The sequence below is a fragment of the Mesocricetus auratus genome, unplaced genomic scaffold, assembly GCF_017639785.1.
Source record: "Mesocricetus auratus isolate SY011 unplaced genomic scaffold, BCM_Maur_2.0 Super-Scaffold_2245, whole genome shotgun sequence".
Taxonomy (NCBI): domain Eukaryota; kingdom Metazoa; phylum Chordata; class Mammalia; order Rodentia; family Cricetidae; genus Mesocricetus; species Mesocricetus auratus.
Genome location: NW_024429180.1, coordinates 18050867 through 18066431, shown reverse-complemented (window position 1 = coordinate 18066431; position 15565 = coordinate 18050867). Strand labels below are relative to the sequence as shown.

Here is a 15565-nt window from a genome sequence, read left to right as displayed (position 1 = left end):
CAATAAATGGACTGATGGTTCTTAAAGGAAGAAATACAAATGACCAATAAATAACCTTAGCCATCGCAGAAACAAATAAAAATACTTTCAGGAGACTGGAGAGATCAGTAAAATGCCTGCCTTAAATGTATGAAGACATAAACTAGAGCTTGGGTTGGAGGTGGTGAACAGGTAGATCCTAGAGCTCACTGGCCATCAAGCCCTAGCCATATCAAGGAGCTCCAGATTCGATGAAAGACTGTCTCAAAACATAAAGTGTACAGCAGTAGGAAAACATACTTGATATGGACTACCGGCATCCAGTTTCGGGCTCACCCCAAGCAGAATGGCCAGGATCAAGAAAACAAATGAGCTGGGCAGTAGTGGCACACACCTTTAATCCCAGCACTAAGGTGGCAGAGGCAGGTGGATCTCTGTGAGATCGAGACCAGCCTAATCTACAAGAGTGAGCTCCAGGGCAGCCGGAACTGTTACACAGAGAAACCCTGTCTCAAAAAGAGAAAACAAAACAAATGACAGGCTGGAGAGATGGCTCAGTGGTTGAGTTCAATTCCCAGCAACCACATGGTGGCTCACAACCATCTATAATGGGATCTGATGGCCTCTTCTGACATACAGGCATACAAGCAAATGGAGTACTCATATACATAAAATAGATAAATAAAGAAAACAAGTGACAACAAATGCTGGTGAGGATGTGAGTTGACAAATCATCTACATGGTGGTGGGAATGTAAACCGGTACAGCCCCTATGGAAGAAAGCACAAAGTTCCCGAAGAGCTTAATGGGTATGACCCAGCTATACACCAGAAGGACTTTTAACTAAACAACACAAAGACGTCTGCACATCTAGACTTACTGTTTCACTACTAGGAATAGCTAAGAAACAGAACCAGCCAACTACCCAACAGGTGAATGGGTAAAGAAAATGTGGTACATTTACATCAAGTATAATAAACATGATCACTGTATTTAGTGAAGTGGACCAGACTCAGAATGAGAAAGACTGCTTATTTTCTTCTCTCATCAGCAGAATCTAAGTGTGTGTGTGTGTGTGTGTGTGTGTGTGTGTGTGTGTGTGTGTGTGAGAGAGGGGAGAGAGGAGGGGGAGGGAGAGGGACAGGGAGAGGGAGAGGGAGAGGGACAGGGAGAGGGACAGGGACAGGGACAGGGAGAGGGACAGGGAGGGAGGGAGGGAGGGAGGGAGGGAGGGAGGGAGGGAGGGAGGGAGAGAGAGAGAGAGATTCTAGGTGGGAAGAGGGTGGGAAGGGAGGTAAAGGATTATAGGACACGCCCACTGACAGGAAGACTAGCTGAGAGAGCAACATGGGGAGAGTGGGGTCAAGGGCAGAGCCAGGGGTAATAAAAACAAAGTACATCCATACATGGAAATGCCATGATAAAGTCTGTTGCTTTATATGCTAACTTTAAGGCTGAATCACTGAGGTGGAGATATATTGTATTTCACATTACCAAAAAGACACTAATAATGGAGGAAGAACTGACTAATAAGTAAATGGCTGAAATCAAAAGACATCAATTCTAAGTTCCTCGGGAGGAGATTTTAATATCTAAACTTTTGTGGAAAAAGAACAGAGCTCTGCTACTACAAATCTTATAATGGAATAAACAGATGCACACATTTGCCACTCAAGCTGGAAATGCAACCCGGCTTCCCATTCTCCATCACTCTAACTCACCTACCCTAAACCCTTCCCAGGCTTCCTAAAAAAGCTTCAATAACCACAAAATGATGAACCTGACTCCGCAAAGTCCTGTGTGGCCTGGCCCCTCCGTCCCTAACCAGATCAGTCCTTCCTTTGCTCTTTCAATCTCTTTCAGTTCCTCCAAACAATTTTCCCCCAACGCATTTTAAGATTCATACAATCTGTTCTCCAAAACCTAGAAAGCTGCTCTTCATCCAAGCTGAGATCTAATGTTACCATCTCAAAGAAGCCTTTCTTGACCCCCACCTATGTATTTCCAAAGCAGTTTGGACTTCTTTACCACACACGGTATTATAATTCCCTGCTCAGCATCGTTCTTCCCTAACAAATGACAACAGTTATTTTATACCTTGCCACATTCTATTCCTCACTCTCAGCACAAAGTACTCAAAAATTTGTCAATACATTCAAACTTCAGGTTAGTCAAAAAAAAAAAAGTGACTTCACTATGGTGAATAGCTAAAAACTACATAAAGTTCCTTCATATAATCCTTCCTCAAATAGTATGAATTTATAATTACATGTTAACAGTAAGCAAAAAATTCTTTACATAAAAAAAAAAAGAAAACCACAAAAAGACATTTGCTCGGTAGTGATGGTACACACCTATGATCCCAGCACTCAGGAGGAAGAGGCAAGAGGATTTCTTTGAGTTGAGGCCATCCGGGTCTACAAAGCAAGTACCAGATCAGTCAGAGCTCTTACACAGAGAAACACTGTTTGTGTTTGGGGGGGCACCAATGTAGGAACCAACAGCAGTAAATAACTGAGCTTTTGTAGTCATCACCTAAGAAGAATAGAGAACACGAGCAAATTAAAAGAACAAGAACAAGAGCTAAATTGTACAGCAATGTATATTTGAAAGGGTCACTGTGTAGACTCTACTAGTAGAACTGTTTATTGTAATCATGGAAAGTAACAGACATCTAATTACTATGCTTCTTTTAATTAAAAACAAATTAGAGAGCCAGGTGGTGGTGGCGGCGCATGCCATTAGTCCCAGCACTCGGGAGGCAGAGGCAGGTGGATCTCTCCAAGTTCGAATCCAGTCTGATCTACAAGAGCTAGTTCCAGGACGGCCTCCCAAGCCACAGGGAAAGCTTGTGTCGAATAAACCATAAAAAAAAAAAATTAGAGACATACACACTAAGTATTTATAGTTTTAGGTTGGTGAAAAACCATGAAATGGCAATAAAGTTGATTTGAAAAGTGCTGATTACAAACTGGGCAATAGTCTAAGATTTTCTTTAAATACACTCATTATTTTCCCCGCTTTACAGGTGGGTGAGTAGTAGTGGCACCGCTCGGTGTTAGTCACGGGCTCTAGGATCCTCCCTCTCACCTGTTACATGCTACTTTCCAATCCACTGGAGGAAAATGTCTTTTCTGTTCATTCCGAGGTGGAGGGTCCTGAATATTTCATCTATGGCTCTGCATGTCACACATGCCACCACTAGGCTATACTCTCCAGCTCCCTGAAACAGAGCTTCTCTCTACTCCTCTCCGGGCAACTACCTTGCCAAATCTCAGAGCTTCTAACTTACCGCACCGGTCTGGAGAATCTGATCAAGTTACCAACCCCCACCCCAACCTTCTACATCATCATTGAGCTTCTGAAACTAACTCTGGGGCACCGTACTTGGTTTTCCTTTCCCCGCCTCCCACATCGGCTCTCTCAGCAAGCTTCATCAGATCTCTCTGTGAAGTACACTTGGTTCCATCTCCGCTATCATCCAATACCGTCTCTTTCTACAGCAATCAAATAGCCTCCCTCATTTCACTCTTATCCCCTTAAGTCTCCAAAAAACAGACATATCTAAAGTCAAACCCGTCCTGGCCTGCTTTAAATAACCCATCTTTCTATTACGTGTTAAATAAAATCTTAATTCCTGACCTTGACCTAAAAGCTCCCATTCAGTTTGGCCCCGCCTACTTCTACTTGTCTTCCCTCTACACAAACCACAGGAACCTTCCATCTGCTCTTCATTCTGCGAACACTTCTTAGCTCAAAAGGGTCCGAAAGTTTTGCTAAACGTTCGGTGCTGACACTCCCAGCAAGTGCAGCCCCTATGCTAACCACGATTACACGACCCCTACTATCACAATGGTCATAAGTGGTCATATCTATAATGCCACCTTATTGAATCTTGTTAACCTGGGAATCCTAACTAGTCCCGAAGCTTCCCACAGCACACTGTAAAAAAAAAAACTTTATACATACATTAAATGGGTGAATCATCTGCCGCTGTATTTTGTTGTTACCGTAAATCAACCGCACCGAAAAGAAATTCATCTACGATGTATTTTTCATTGAACAAATCCGCAAAACGTCCCTTGCATTTTCCAATCTAAGACAACTCAACAGTCGAACTACTGAATTCCTCCTTAAACTGCTTAATATTCCATATGGATAGAGACCTGATTTTCTTTTCCTTCTCTAAGTGAGGTCTATGAGTGGAAGGGGCGGGTGCTTTGCTGGGCACATTCGCACCTGTTAACGTCTTCAATCAGTTCAGAGAGGTGCGTGTGAGCCGGACACAGGGAAGACGTGGCCTTTCTTCCTTAAGGGCTGTTAGGGGAAACCTCAAGTTTCAGCTCCAACTGCCCTGACGCCCAGTACAAGCCATTCATTCCCTTTGGTCCAAAGAGACGACGTGAGAGAACCTGCGGCCAGGACCGTGTGCTGGCGTTCACCGACAGCAAAGACACCGACCCCGCGGGCCGGCGGAGGCACAGGTGTATGGCGAAGCGCGCTACCGGTCCCCACGTAACGGGACGACAAAAGCAGCGGACGCCGGTTCAAGGGTCAGATCGAGGATAATAAACACATAGACAAATAAGTAAATAAAAATAAACAGCGCACGGCGCCGGCTTTGGCGACCCTCGGACCTGGACGCGAGGCCGGAGGGAGGGGGAGACAACAGAGCCCTAGGACCCCCCCACCCCACCCCGGTTCTCCGTCCTGGCGTCCACCGCGGTCACCGGAGGGGGAAGAAAACCCGCCCGGCTCCGTGCGCCCGCCGGCCCGCCCCGCCAGCCCTGCAGAGGCACGGCTGCCCCCGGGGGTGGGGAGGGGAGGGGGGCACTCACATGGGCTCGAGGGTCTTGCTGAGCCAGGACTTGAGCGCCTCGAAGTTCTCGATGATCATCTTCGAGACCATCCACCGCGGCGCCCAGGCCGCTCACCGTGCCGCGCTCGCCCGGGTCGCGGCCGCCGCCGCCGCCGCCCCCTCCTCCGCGCGCCGTCCGCGTGGGCCGCGGTGGGAGGCGCCGCCGCCGCCGGCGGGTTCCCGCGAGCCGCGCTCCTCCTCGCCCGCCGAGCAGCTCGGCCGGGGCCGCCGCGCGCCCGCCTGCTCCCCGGGAGCTTCCCGCCGGCGGAGCCCGGCCCGGGCTGAGGCGGCAACGGTCTCCCCGGGGCCCTCCTCCCCCTCGCCCGGCTCCCCCGGGTTGGATCTTCCCGAAGGACCGGCCGCGCGCGCGCGCGCTCCGACCCCGGGGGCCTCCTCCTCTCGGCTTCGCGACGGTCCCGGGCTGCTGGCTGGCAACGCGGCGGAGCCGAGCGGGGGGAGACGGGCGGAGAAAACGGAGGGCGCCTCGGTGGGGACGGTTCGGGGGGTCTTCCCGGCTTCCAGCACCCCCAAGAAGATGGCTGCCGGTAAACCTCGCGAGAATTTATTCAACTCTCGCGGCGAGTCCCGGAGCATGCTGGGAAGAGACGCAAGCTCGGCCCGACGGCCGGCTGGGGCAGATGCGGGCGTCTGGGTTCGTACTCTCCCGGTTTGAGGCCTTAGTCCCTTTTTTTTAACCCATCGGCCCCGGTCATGAGTGACCACGGCGCCGTCTCAGGTCCCGAGCGTGGAAAGGCCACTGACTTCCAAGCGTTTCCCGCCAGGAGGATGGTGCTTGCGTCTGCAGGGATGAACCGGCGGGATGGCGGCCGGCGGTGTGCAGGTGTCTGCCTGCGCCGTGCAGCCTGCCTTAGCAATCTCCGCGCTTCCCCCAGCACCGGATTCCGGGTGTGCTGTCCTGTGCACACGGCGGGTCAACACAGACTGCCCCGATACCCGCTGAGACCCCCAGAGGCTTGGCCTCCTTAGCCTAAAGTACAAGGCTTCTTGGCAAAGGTGTAACTGACCCATGGATGCCCCGCAAACAGGTGTTAACCTTGAGGGTTTCCTACCTCGCTAAAGACAATTTTGTTACGTTTTAAATTCTGTTCCTTTAGAAAAAGACTCAACACTTTGTCCAAGACATTACAATGTACCAAAGCAGAGCTTACGGAATCAACATCCCATATGTCATGGGTGGTCCAACAAGTTTGATTTTATTATTTAATATTATTAAGAGACTAGCAAAGACACTAAAGTCCATAGACTACAAGTGGGATGAAAATAGTTAACAATCTAAAGACACGATGAACCAAAAAGAAATTCTTGATGAGACAGAATTTATCATTTGCTGGAGTGGAGTGTCCTTTAGAATGAACTGAGACTATAAAATACAAAGCTAGACGTTTGCTCTAAAACACAGTGTCTTATGCCAGACGTTAATTTAACCAAACTAATGAATAACCAAGTTATTGATTGAAGTGATTTAAGGGAAATAAGCCAGATATGGAAAGATAGATGACCTTGTAGAGGGAGCAGGAGACAGACGATGTAGAATGGTGATTGCCGGGAGTGAAAGATGGAAAGGGAGGCAAAGAGGAAGGGAATCGGGAAAATTTGTCTTAGTGGTACAGTTTCAGTTAGGAATGATTAATAGAGTTCTGGGATGGGTGGTGTTGATGGCTGAACAGTTTGACTGTATCTAATACCATAAAGTTGTACTCTTACAACTATCAAAATGATAAACTTTGGGTTACATATAAAATTTATTTATAAATGTTATATTGCTGAGAATCATGTGCTCCTTTTTAAAGGCTCTATGAGTATTGTTGATTAATTAACATTGAATTCATGTTCCCTGGCACTGTGACACGTGTTTGAACAAAGCCCATATAATTCATGTACTTTTCTCTGTAAAATACATCACATCCTTTTTTGTTGATGTTGGTTTTTCGAGACAGGGTTTCTCTGTGTAACAGCCCTACCTGTCCTGGAACTCACTCTGTAGACCAGCCTGGCATCGAACTCACAGAGATCTGCCTGCCTCTGACTCCTAAATGCTGGGATTAAAAATTAAACGTGTGTGCTATCACCACCTGGCTGCACCACTACCTCCTGGCTTCTCATCGTACCCTTCTTATGTAGGGACCATGGAGAGTAGTTCATTATTGCATATGGAGTACATGGACATTTTAAACAGTGAAATCATCAGCAAAAAGCTCATAACTGAAGAAAAGAAAACACGGCACCAGGTAGATCACAAAAATGAGCACTTGTTTCCACTGTGTGAACTCTAAAAAGGAGGCAGGATATTCCCCTTGCCCAACCTCAGCTGAGAACATACACATCATTGAACCTGAAGTTTTCACCACTCAGCCTTTGGCCACAAATATCCACTGCAAAACCTACCAATTAAATTCTAAAGAGTAACAAGGGTCAACTGTGTTTCTGACCGACAAAAGGAAGCCCTACACTTCCAGGAGAACTTCCTGAGAGTGATGGCAGTTCCTTCCCTCCTGTAGGGACGGTGCCTGTCACCACTCTGCAGTTAATCACTGCTGCTCCCATGCTGGGCTTCCCAGATTGTTACTCAATCTGTATTACTTCTTTGCTTCATTTTCTTTAGACTATCTTCCAACATAGAAATTTGGCTAATGTGGTAATCTGTACTCCTCAAAGACTACTACTAACCACCAGCGTGGACATCTTAGAACCCAGCATTTGTTGTTACACATTTTCCAACATATGCTGCTCTTGCAAGACCCTGTCACTGTTGATGTTGTTTCTTTGCAAAGGATAATATCCCTCCTTGCTCACATTCCATTTCCTCCCTGACTGCCCAGGCAATGATCTTAACAGTCTTTTGGTTTCTACAGTCTTTATTTAGTTTTCTAATCTTAATCATCTTCAAATATGTTGAGCATCAATTCTCTTTTATGTTTCTTGACTTAGCACAGTACCTGAAACAACAAAAACATGTTAAAGATCTTTGCTTCCCTTTAGGTCAGAAAGAAACAGAAGAGAAACTGTTTCAGCTACTGAGAGAACGATACATTTTCTACAGGTTTGTATCTTTTTAGTCTCTTTTGTCATGAATTGTCTAGTCTTTCCCTCCCCTCTCCCAGGAGTCAGAGGGCTATACTTGTCACAGTTACAGTTTACTCACGTAGGTGGTGAATGCAGTCTCATCCCCTCAATAATGCTTTTAGAGCCTTGTTTAAAAATTCAGTGTGCATTTCAAGATCAGAAAGATAATCTATATTTTCTTCAATTTCGTCTTACAGCTCTTCATTGTCTCTGGAGAATCACATGTAAGTGTTTATTCTCCTGGAGTGGGGCATCCTGCAGATGGCGGACACTGCCATCGGCCTCCTTTTTTGTCCTGGAGTGGAACTAGTTTTTCTCTGCAGTGCCCCTCGGTAGCCTATTATTCCAACATCGATGGGAAGTGTTATTTATCACATATTACATTCCCACTTACATATGACTGAGGTTATGGCTTCCTAATCACTTGGTCAATTTGTCTATGATTACACCAGTAATGTGTTGTTTGATTTCTGTTGTGTAAATGCCTCTTCTCTGTGCTTCTTTTTCAAATTAAACCTGGCTAAATGAGAACCTTGAATCTTACAAATATTTAGACATCAGGCATAGAAGAAAATATAGATCATTACAGCAATGCAGACAAGGAAGGCTCATGCACAGTTTCTTAACTGTTGGGTTTTTTGGTTTGTTTGTTTGGTTGGTTGGTTGGTTGATTTGTTGGTTTGTTTTTTTGAGACAGGTTTTCTTTATGTAGCTCTGTAGACCAGACCGGCCTCAAACTCATATAGAGCCGCCTGCCTCTGCCTCCCGAGTGCTGGGACTAACCAAGTGCACCACCATTGACCAGCTATGCACAGTTTCTTTAAGGATAGGAAACTTTCAATGATTAAGAAAGATGACTAAGGCCGGGTGGTGGTGGCACACGCCTTTAATCCCAGCACTCAGGAGGCAAAGGCAGGTAGATCTCTGTGAGTTTGAGGCCGGGCTGGACCGATAGCCTCCAAAACAATACAGAGAAACGCTGTCTCATAAAAACAAAAAAAAACAAAAACCAAAAAAAAAAAAAAGATGGCTAATAAAAGAAACTATCCAGGTGAAGCAAAGTACATACCAGAACATTTCAGGCTTATATGATAGCTTGTAGGATGTTCCTGATACAAATAAACGTCAGGATCTTTTTGTTTGTGTGTTGGGTTGGTTGGTTAGGTTTGGTTGTTGTTGTTTTGCTGCTTTGTTTTTCATGACAGGGTTTCTCTTTATATTCCTGGCTGTACTGGAACTCACTCTGTAGATCAGGCTGGCCTTGAACTCACAGAGATCCACCTGCCTTTGCCTCCCACGTGTGGGGATTAAAGATGTGTGCCACCACAGCTGGACTCAAAAGCCAAGGTCTTTAAAAAGGTTTCAGAAGTAGGAAAGTATGAAGTTGGGTTGAGGAGGAGAATGGCTACTGAGTTGATTGTGAGGTTAAAAAGGGTACCAAGATCTCTCTGGACTGGCTGCTGCAGTGAGATGCTACTGAGGAATACACAGAATTGTAGGGCAAATTGAAGCCATGAGAACACCTCCACATACTTCTCAGAGCTGAACCTTAGACTAGGCAAACTGTTACTCAGCATAATAATACCAGAGGTTTTGTTTACCTGTAAATAATGTCAACATCATATTTTTTTTTTTTTTTTGGTTTTTCGAGACAGGGTTTCTCTGTGGCTTTGGAGGCTGTCCTGGAACTCGCTTGGTAGTCCAGGCTGGTCTCGAACTCACAGAGATTCACCTGCCTCTGCCTCCCGAGTGCTGGGATTAAAGGCGTGCCCCACCAACGCCCGGCGTCAACATCATATTTATAAAGGGAATGTATTTTTCTTTTTCTTCTCACTTTATTTCATTTTTTATTTTATTAGATTATAATTTAATTGAAACCTTTCTCCCTTCCTCTCCCCTCCATCCCCTCCTCCCAGATATTCCTCCCTGCTCTCCTTCAACTTCATGGTCTCTTTTTCACTAATTGTCATTGCACACATATATGCATATTTATACGTGTAGGTATATGTATATACATATGGGACTATATTTTCTTAATCAGACTGACTGCTGCTAGCTAGCAAAGAAAAAGAATGTTTTCTGTGGTGAGTGTTGTAGTTTAAAAAGCAGCTAAGGAGGCCTTACCCTCCCTGGGATGCGGAGGAGGGATGGAGTGGAGGCTTGGGAGGGTTAGAGGGCTGGGGAAGGAGGAGAGGAAGAGAGAACTGGGAGTAACACGGGTAAAAAGTTAAATAAAATTAAATATATAAAAGAAAAGCAGCTCAAGAGGGAAAGAGGCCATGTGACAGAGCGTGGAGGGTTTTTTTTTTTAATTAGGGAAAAGGGAATGGGAAAAGATGGGAGGGGAGATTGACCTCTGGGACAGGACCAGGACTAGCAGAAAAGAAAAGAGAGACAGGGAATGGGGGAGACAGAAGAAGAAGAAGAAGAAGAAGAAGAAGAAGAAGAAGAAGAAGAAGAAGAAGAAGAAGAAGAAGAGAGAGAGAGAAAAAGAGAGAGAGAGAGAGAGAGAGAGAGAGAGAGAGAGAGAGAGAGAGAGAGAGAGAGAGAGAGAGAGAGAGAGAGAAGGGTGGGAGGTGGGCAGGGTCCTTTTAAATGGGAGCATAGTGAATGTGCACAGGTGGTGCTCTTAGTGGCTGCAGCTGAGGATTTATCCTGTCAGAACCCCAAGGACAGACCAGTACGGATGCCTGAATACTAGCAGCAGACATAAGTAATGCAAAGGACAGGACTTCACAGCTTGCTGATGGTGTAATCTGGACTCAGAAGGCAAGCTGTCATTTCCCCCTCGCAGGACTGTGATTCTTCCGGTATAAGAGGCTTAAGGGCAATCATCAGCTCTTCAGTGGCATTCTCTCCCTGCCCATGGAAAACTGAAACAATTGCTTCCCTAATTCAGGAGTGTCATGCTGCATGGATGCGTATATACATATATTTCACAATCGTTACACGTGGTCTAGTGTACAGACTTTCACAAGGATGCCAGAGAAGTATAAATCTTAGTAACCAAGGGAGAAAATGCGGTGGCATTAAAAAGCAACTGTCAGTGAAGTGGTGCAAAGCCTTTGTTGTGAAAATCCTTTGAAAGAACATAAGTAGAAAGAGTAAGCTGTCAGGGAAACAAGACTGGCCATGAATTCATGACTGATGAAAATGTACGATGAGGAAAGAGTAGGTTCTTTCAGATTTTGAGTGTATTTGAAGGTCCCATAATAAGAAAGGCTTTTCAATTTCTTTATTAAGGAAGAGAGACCGAAAAAACAGAGTCTGAGAAGGCTGGAGTTCAAGGGCCATGAAAGGAGAGACTTGGCTTTCTTGAGGACTACTGTGTCTTCAGTGCTGGGAAATGTGCCAAACACACAGTAGGCTCTCCCTGCATACTAAGTGAAGTAATGCTAGAGAGTAAAGCTCAGACTTTGTGAGCGAATCTGATCACTCAGAATATTCTGAGAAACCGCCATGTCGCATCTGACAGTTCACTCTCTCTGTGTTTAAATTATTATTGTGTGTGATATGTATGTGTGAGTGTAGGCACATGACAGGTGCCATGACATACATGAAGAGGTCGGACAAAGGAGAGCTTTCAGGAATTAGTTCTCTACTTTTTTTTTAATTAAACGCAGATCATCAGGTTTGCTAGGCAAGTGCCTTTACTCTCTGAGTCACCTCACCAGCCCCCATTATATGTTTTTTTTTAAATTGTGTATGTGTTGTGTATATGTGTGTGTGGGTGCAGGTGCATTCAGAGGCCAGAGGCATCAGATCTACCTGGAGCTAAAGTGACAGGCAGCTGTGAGCTGCCTGGCTTGGGAACCTAACTCAAGGCCTCTGGAAAGCAGGGCTCACTCTAGCCACCGAGCCATCTGTCCAGCTTTAAACTTAAATAGTTCAGCCCTGCATGGTGGCTCATGCCTGTAACTCCAGCACTTGGGGGTAGAGTCAGGATCTCCAATGGGGTCACCCTTGATTTAAGGAGTGCCAAACTACACCATGAGCCTGTTTTTAGGAAAAGAAAAAAAGGAAGAAGCCCTCAAAAAAGACAGAAAAAAAAGCTCTATTCCCCAAAGAAAGCTAAACACGCCCTTCTACCATGGGATCCCATGACAAGTAGCCATTCACAGGCTGGCACACATGAAACCTATAGAGTTGCTTCTAGGGCCTCTACCGAACAGTTTCTTTCTTAGTTTTCAGCAAATAGTTACGGTGCAGTGCCTCCATGTTTTAAGCCAAGAACAGCTGAAACATCAAAAGGTAAAAACTTTACCCAGGGGCTTCCTTTCCATTCCCCCCTTTCTAATTTGAATGGGGGAAATAACTAAATGTTCTTTTGAAGTCAGTCCACCTCTGCATGTTACTCTTGGTTTCCATTAGCCTTAGGACGGAACTGTCTGCTACGAAGGTAATGATGTAGAACCTAAATTAAGGCTTTTGATATTCAAGGCCATTATTTTGAAAACCAGAACCTGAACAGAAGAGAACAGTAACCGTGAGATGACACATATTGGCCAAATTAAATGCTCTCGTGAGATGTTGTCCATAAGGTTTGAAAGCTGCGCTGTCTACTGTCATAGCCCTCAACAATGCATGGCCACGTAGCACCTGGGATGTGGTTAAGTAGTATGAAATGTGGTAAGCGCTAACTTTAAAATACATTGTGACTTCCAAAGTTCTTAGGTTAGCATAGTATAAACTAACAGGAACACAACATTTTCATGTGTGTGCATAGGCATCCCACAGAATAGACCTGCACTGGAAGCAGATGCAGACATCCACAGCTAAGCACTGAGCTGAGCTCCTGGAATCCAGTTGTAGAGAAGGAGGAGGGATGAGCAAAGGGGTCAAGACCATGCTGGGGAAATCCACAGAAACAGCTGGCCTGGGCAAGTGGGGCCCAGTCTGACAGCTGGGGAATCAGCATAGAACCAAACTAGGCCTCCTGAATGTGGGAGTCAGTGAGGAGGCCTAGGTAATCTATTGGGCCTTGGGTATTAGATCAGTATTTATCCCTGGCATACAAATGGACTTTGAGTGCCCATCCCACAATGAGAGATGCACTCTCATCCTGGACTCTTGGGGGAGGGTCTAGGCCCTGCCCTGGATGAAATGACAGACTATGGACATCCCCCAGGGAGGGCCTCATCCTCACTGGGGAAATGAGGGGGTATTGAGGGCTGGTGGTGGAAGGGCATGGGAGGAGGGGAGGGAAAGGGAGAGGGACCTGGGATTGACATGTGAAGCAACCTTGTTTCTAATTTAAATTTAAAAAATTTTAAAAAGGGCAAAATAATAAATAAATAAATAAATAAATAAATAAATAAGAAATATGACCATGCTTGTCTTAGTCACTCACTGATTTATTGCTGTGAAAAGACATCATAGCCAAGATAACTCTTAGAGGAGAAAGCATTTGGCTGAAGGCTTGCTTACAGTTTCAGAGGGTTAGTTCATGAACATTGTGGCAGTGAGTGAGGGTGTCAGGCAAGCCAGCACGGCACTGAGAGTTCACATCTGATCCGCAAGTCACAGGCAAAAAGCAAGAGACTGGGCCTGGTGTGGGCTTTGGAAACCTCAAAGCATACCCCTAGTGACTCACCATCTCCAGCCAGGCCACACCCATTAATCCTTCCCAAACAGTTCCACTAACTGGAACTAAGCATACAAACGTATGAGCCTATGGGGGCCATTTTCCTTCAAACCACCACAATGTCCACCCTCAGTTGTTCCCCTCTATCCCACTCTGGATGCCCACCCAAAGCATCCCCTCCAAACTTCACGAATTTTTCTTATTTTTTTAAATAACCCAAGTCCAATTAGTGATGGCCATATACACGTGGGACTAGCCACTGGAGCATGGACAACCTACCCGTGGCCAAACGCATCCCCAATATAACGGTTCTTCCTGCTTTAGAAGCTATCAACTGTTAATAGCTCCCCAGTTTGAGATAGGGTTTCATGAGCTCCTCCCCCATCCTTGCTAGAATTTTAGGTGGCTTGATCTTGTGCAGGTCTCATGCAGGTAACCACAGCTGCTGTGTGAGTTTATGAGTGCAGCAGCCCTGCCGTTTCCAGAAGGTGGCATTTCAAAGCACCCCTGGGCACCCCAGCTCTTCTAACAGTAGTTCTGCCTTGAGCCTCGGTTTGGCCACAGTGGGGGGTGTGGTAGGAGTTAATAAAGCTATTTCAGACTGACCATTCACAGTCGCTTATCCTCAACACTCGGGCTGGTTGACTGCTGCCCACTGCCAAAGAGAAGCATCTCTGATCAAGGCTAAGAGCAGCCCAGGTCTAAGAGTATAAACAAAAGTATTCATGAGGTAATATAGAGCTTCATTTACATGTTAATAGTGTAACTTGAATATATGACTGTTTATCAAAATGACAATAGTTGATCCTACCTTGGGACTTACATATTTCTCAGCATTGGACTTTTGACCAGGTTTACATTACCATTCCTGAATTCCCTCCTGTGGAACAGACTTCAAATCCAACTGGAAAGCGGTTTGCTACCCCATAGCAGCCATGCCACTATTCATGCCAACTTGCCAGACAAGTTGGTGTTAATTACATGCAGGAGCCAATGCCTGGCAAGACCACTAGGTAACTTGTAGCACCTAGGAGCCTGAATAGTACTTTCTAGCACTACAAAAACTAGCCAGCAAGGACTGAAGTTGAAAATGGTTTTAAATGGATTTTTCCACGTCCTGCACCTAAAGTGTGTAGCATCTTCAGCAATAGGGCATAGCCATGCACTTATGGTTGGTAATCAAGAGTAACGGCAATAGCCTGCATTCTTTTGGAGACCTCTAAGGTCCTTTTCTTATTTAGAGTTTCTATTACTGTGGAGAGACACCATGACCACAGCAAGTCTTACAAAGGAAAACATTTAATATGGATGGCTTACAGATTCAGAGGTTTAGTGCATTAGCATCATGACAGGAAGCACTGTGGCAGGCAGGCAGACATGGTGTTGGAGAAGGAGCTGAGAGTTCTACATCTGGACCCACAGGCAGCAGGAACAGAGTGCTACACTGGGCATGGCTTGAGCTTCTAAGACCTCAAAAATCTGCCTCCAGTGACATACTTAACAAGGCCATACCTACTCCAACAAGGCCACAACTCCCAATAGTGCCAGTCCTTATGAGCCCATGGGGCCATTCTCATTGGAACTATGACAGTCCTCTAGGTGTCACACTTGGGAGTATTTCATGAACTCCGTCAACTGCTTGTTTTCTGGGATGGTTAATCATTATTGCCTGTCAGCTTGGCTGTAACAGGATGGCCGTGGACTCCCAATCTCTGGGAAGAAGAACTAGTTACAGCAAGGCAGGGAACTCTTGCTCTAGGCCTCAGATGGTGTCTGATGATATTCTTAGCTTTTGGTTTGGTTGAATCTCATAGTCTAAGTGAGTGCAATGTAAAAGGTTTCATCTGATAGCCACGAGCATAGGGACAACACAGAGGTAGAGAAGGAATGTCTACTGAGAGGCTAAGGGAGCCCAAGATGAATTGCAACTGGGCTCTGGCCTGCATATTTCCAACCTCTCCACAACCTTCGAAGTTCTGATCAGTTAATCATCAGAAGGAAGGTTCCATGTAAGGTGCAACATGTTTCCATGAACCTTCACTCTCAATATTCAGTTATAG

The 15565-nt window shown here is 45.7% G+C and overlaps 1 protein-coding gene across 17 annotated transcripts in view; it reads right to left on the bottom strand.

Annotated features, from left to right (window-relative positions):
* Rbm26 (RNA binding motif protein 26) overlaps nucleotides 1–4958 on the bottom strand; it is a 74021-nt gene extending 69063 nt beyond the window's left edge. For all 17 annotated transcript variants that reach the window (XM_021227239.2, XM_021227242.2, XM_021227240.2 and 14 more), the window contains exon 1: nucleotides 4818–4958. In XM_021227239.2, the coding sequence (XP_021082898.1) occupies nucleotides 4818–4888 (71 nt within the window). In that variant the 5' untranslated portion in view covers nucleotides 4889–4958. The remainder of the gene's footprint in view (nucleotides 1–4817) is intronic.
* Nucleotides 4959–15565: the final 10607 nt, after the last annotated feature.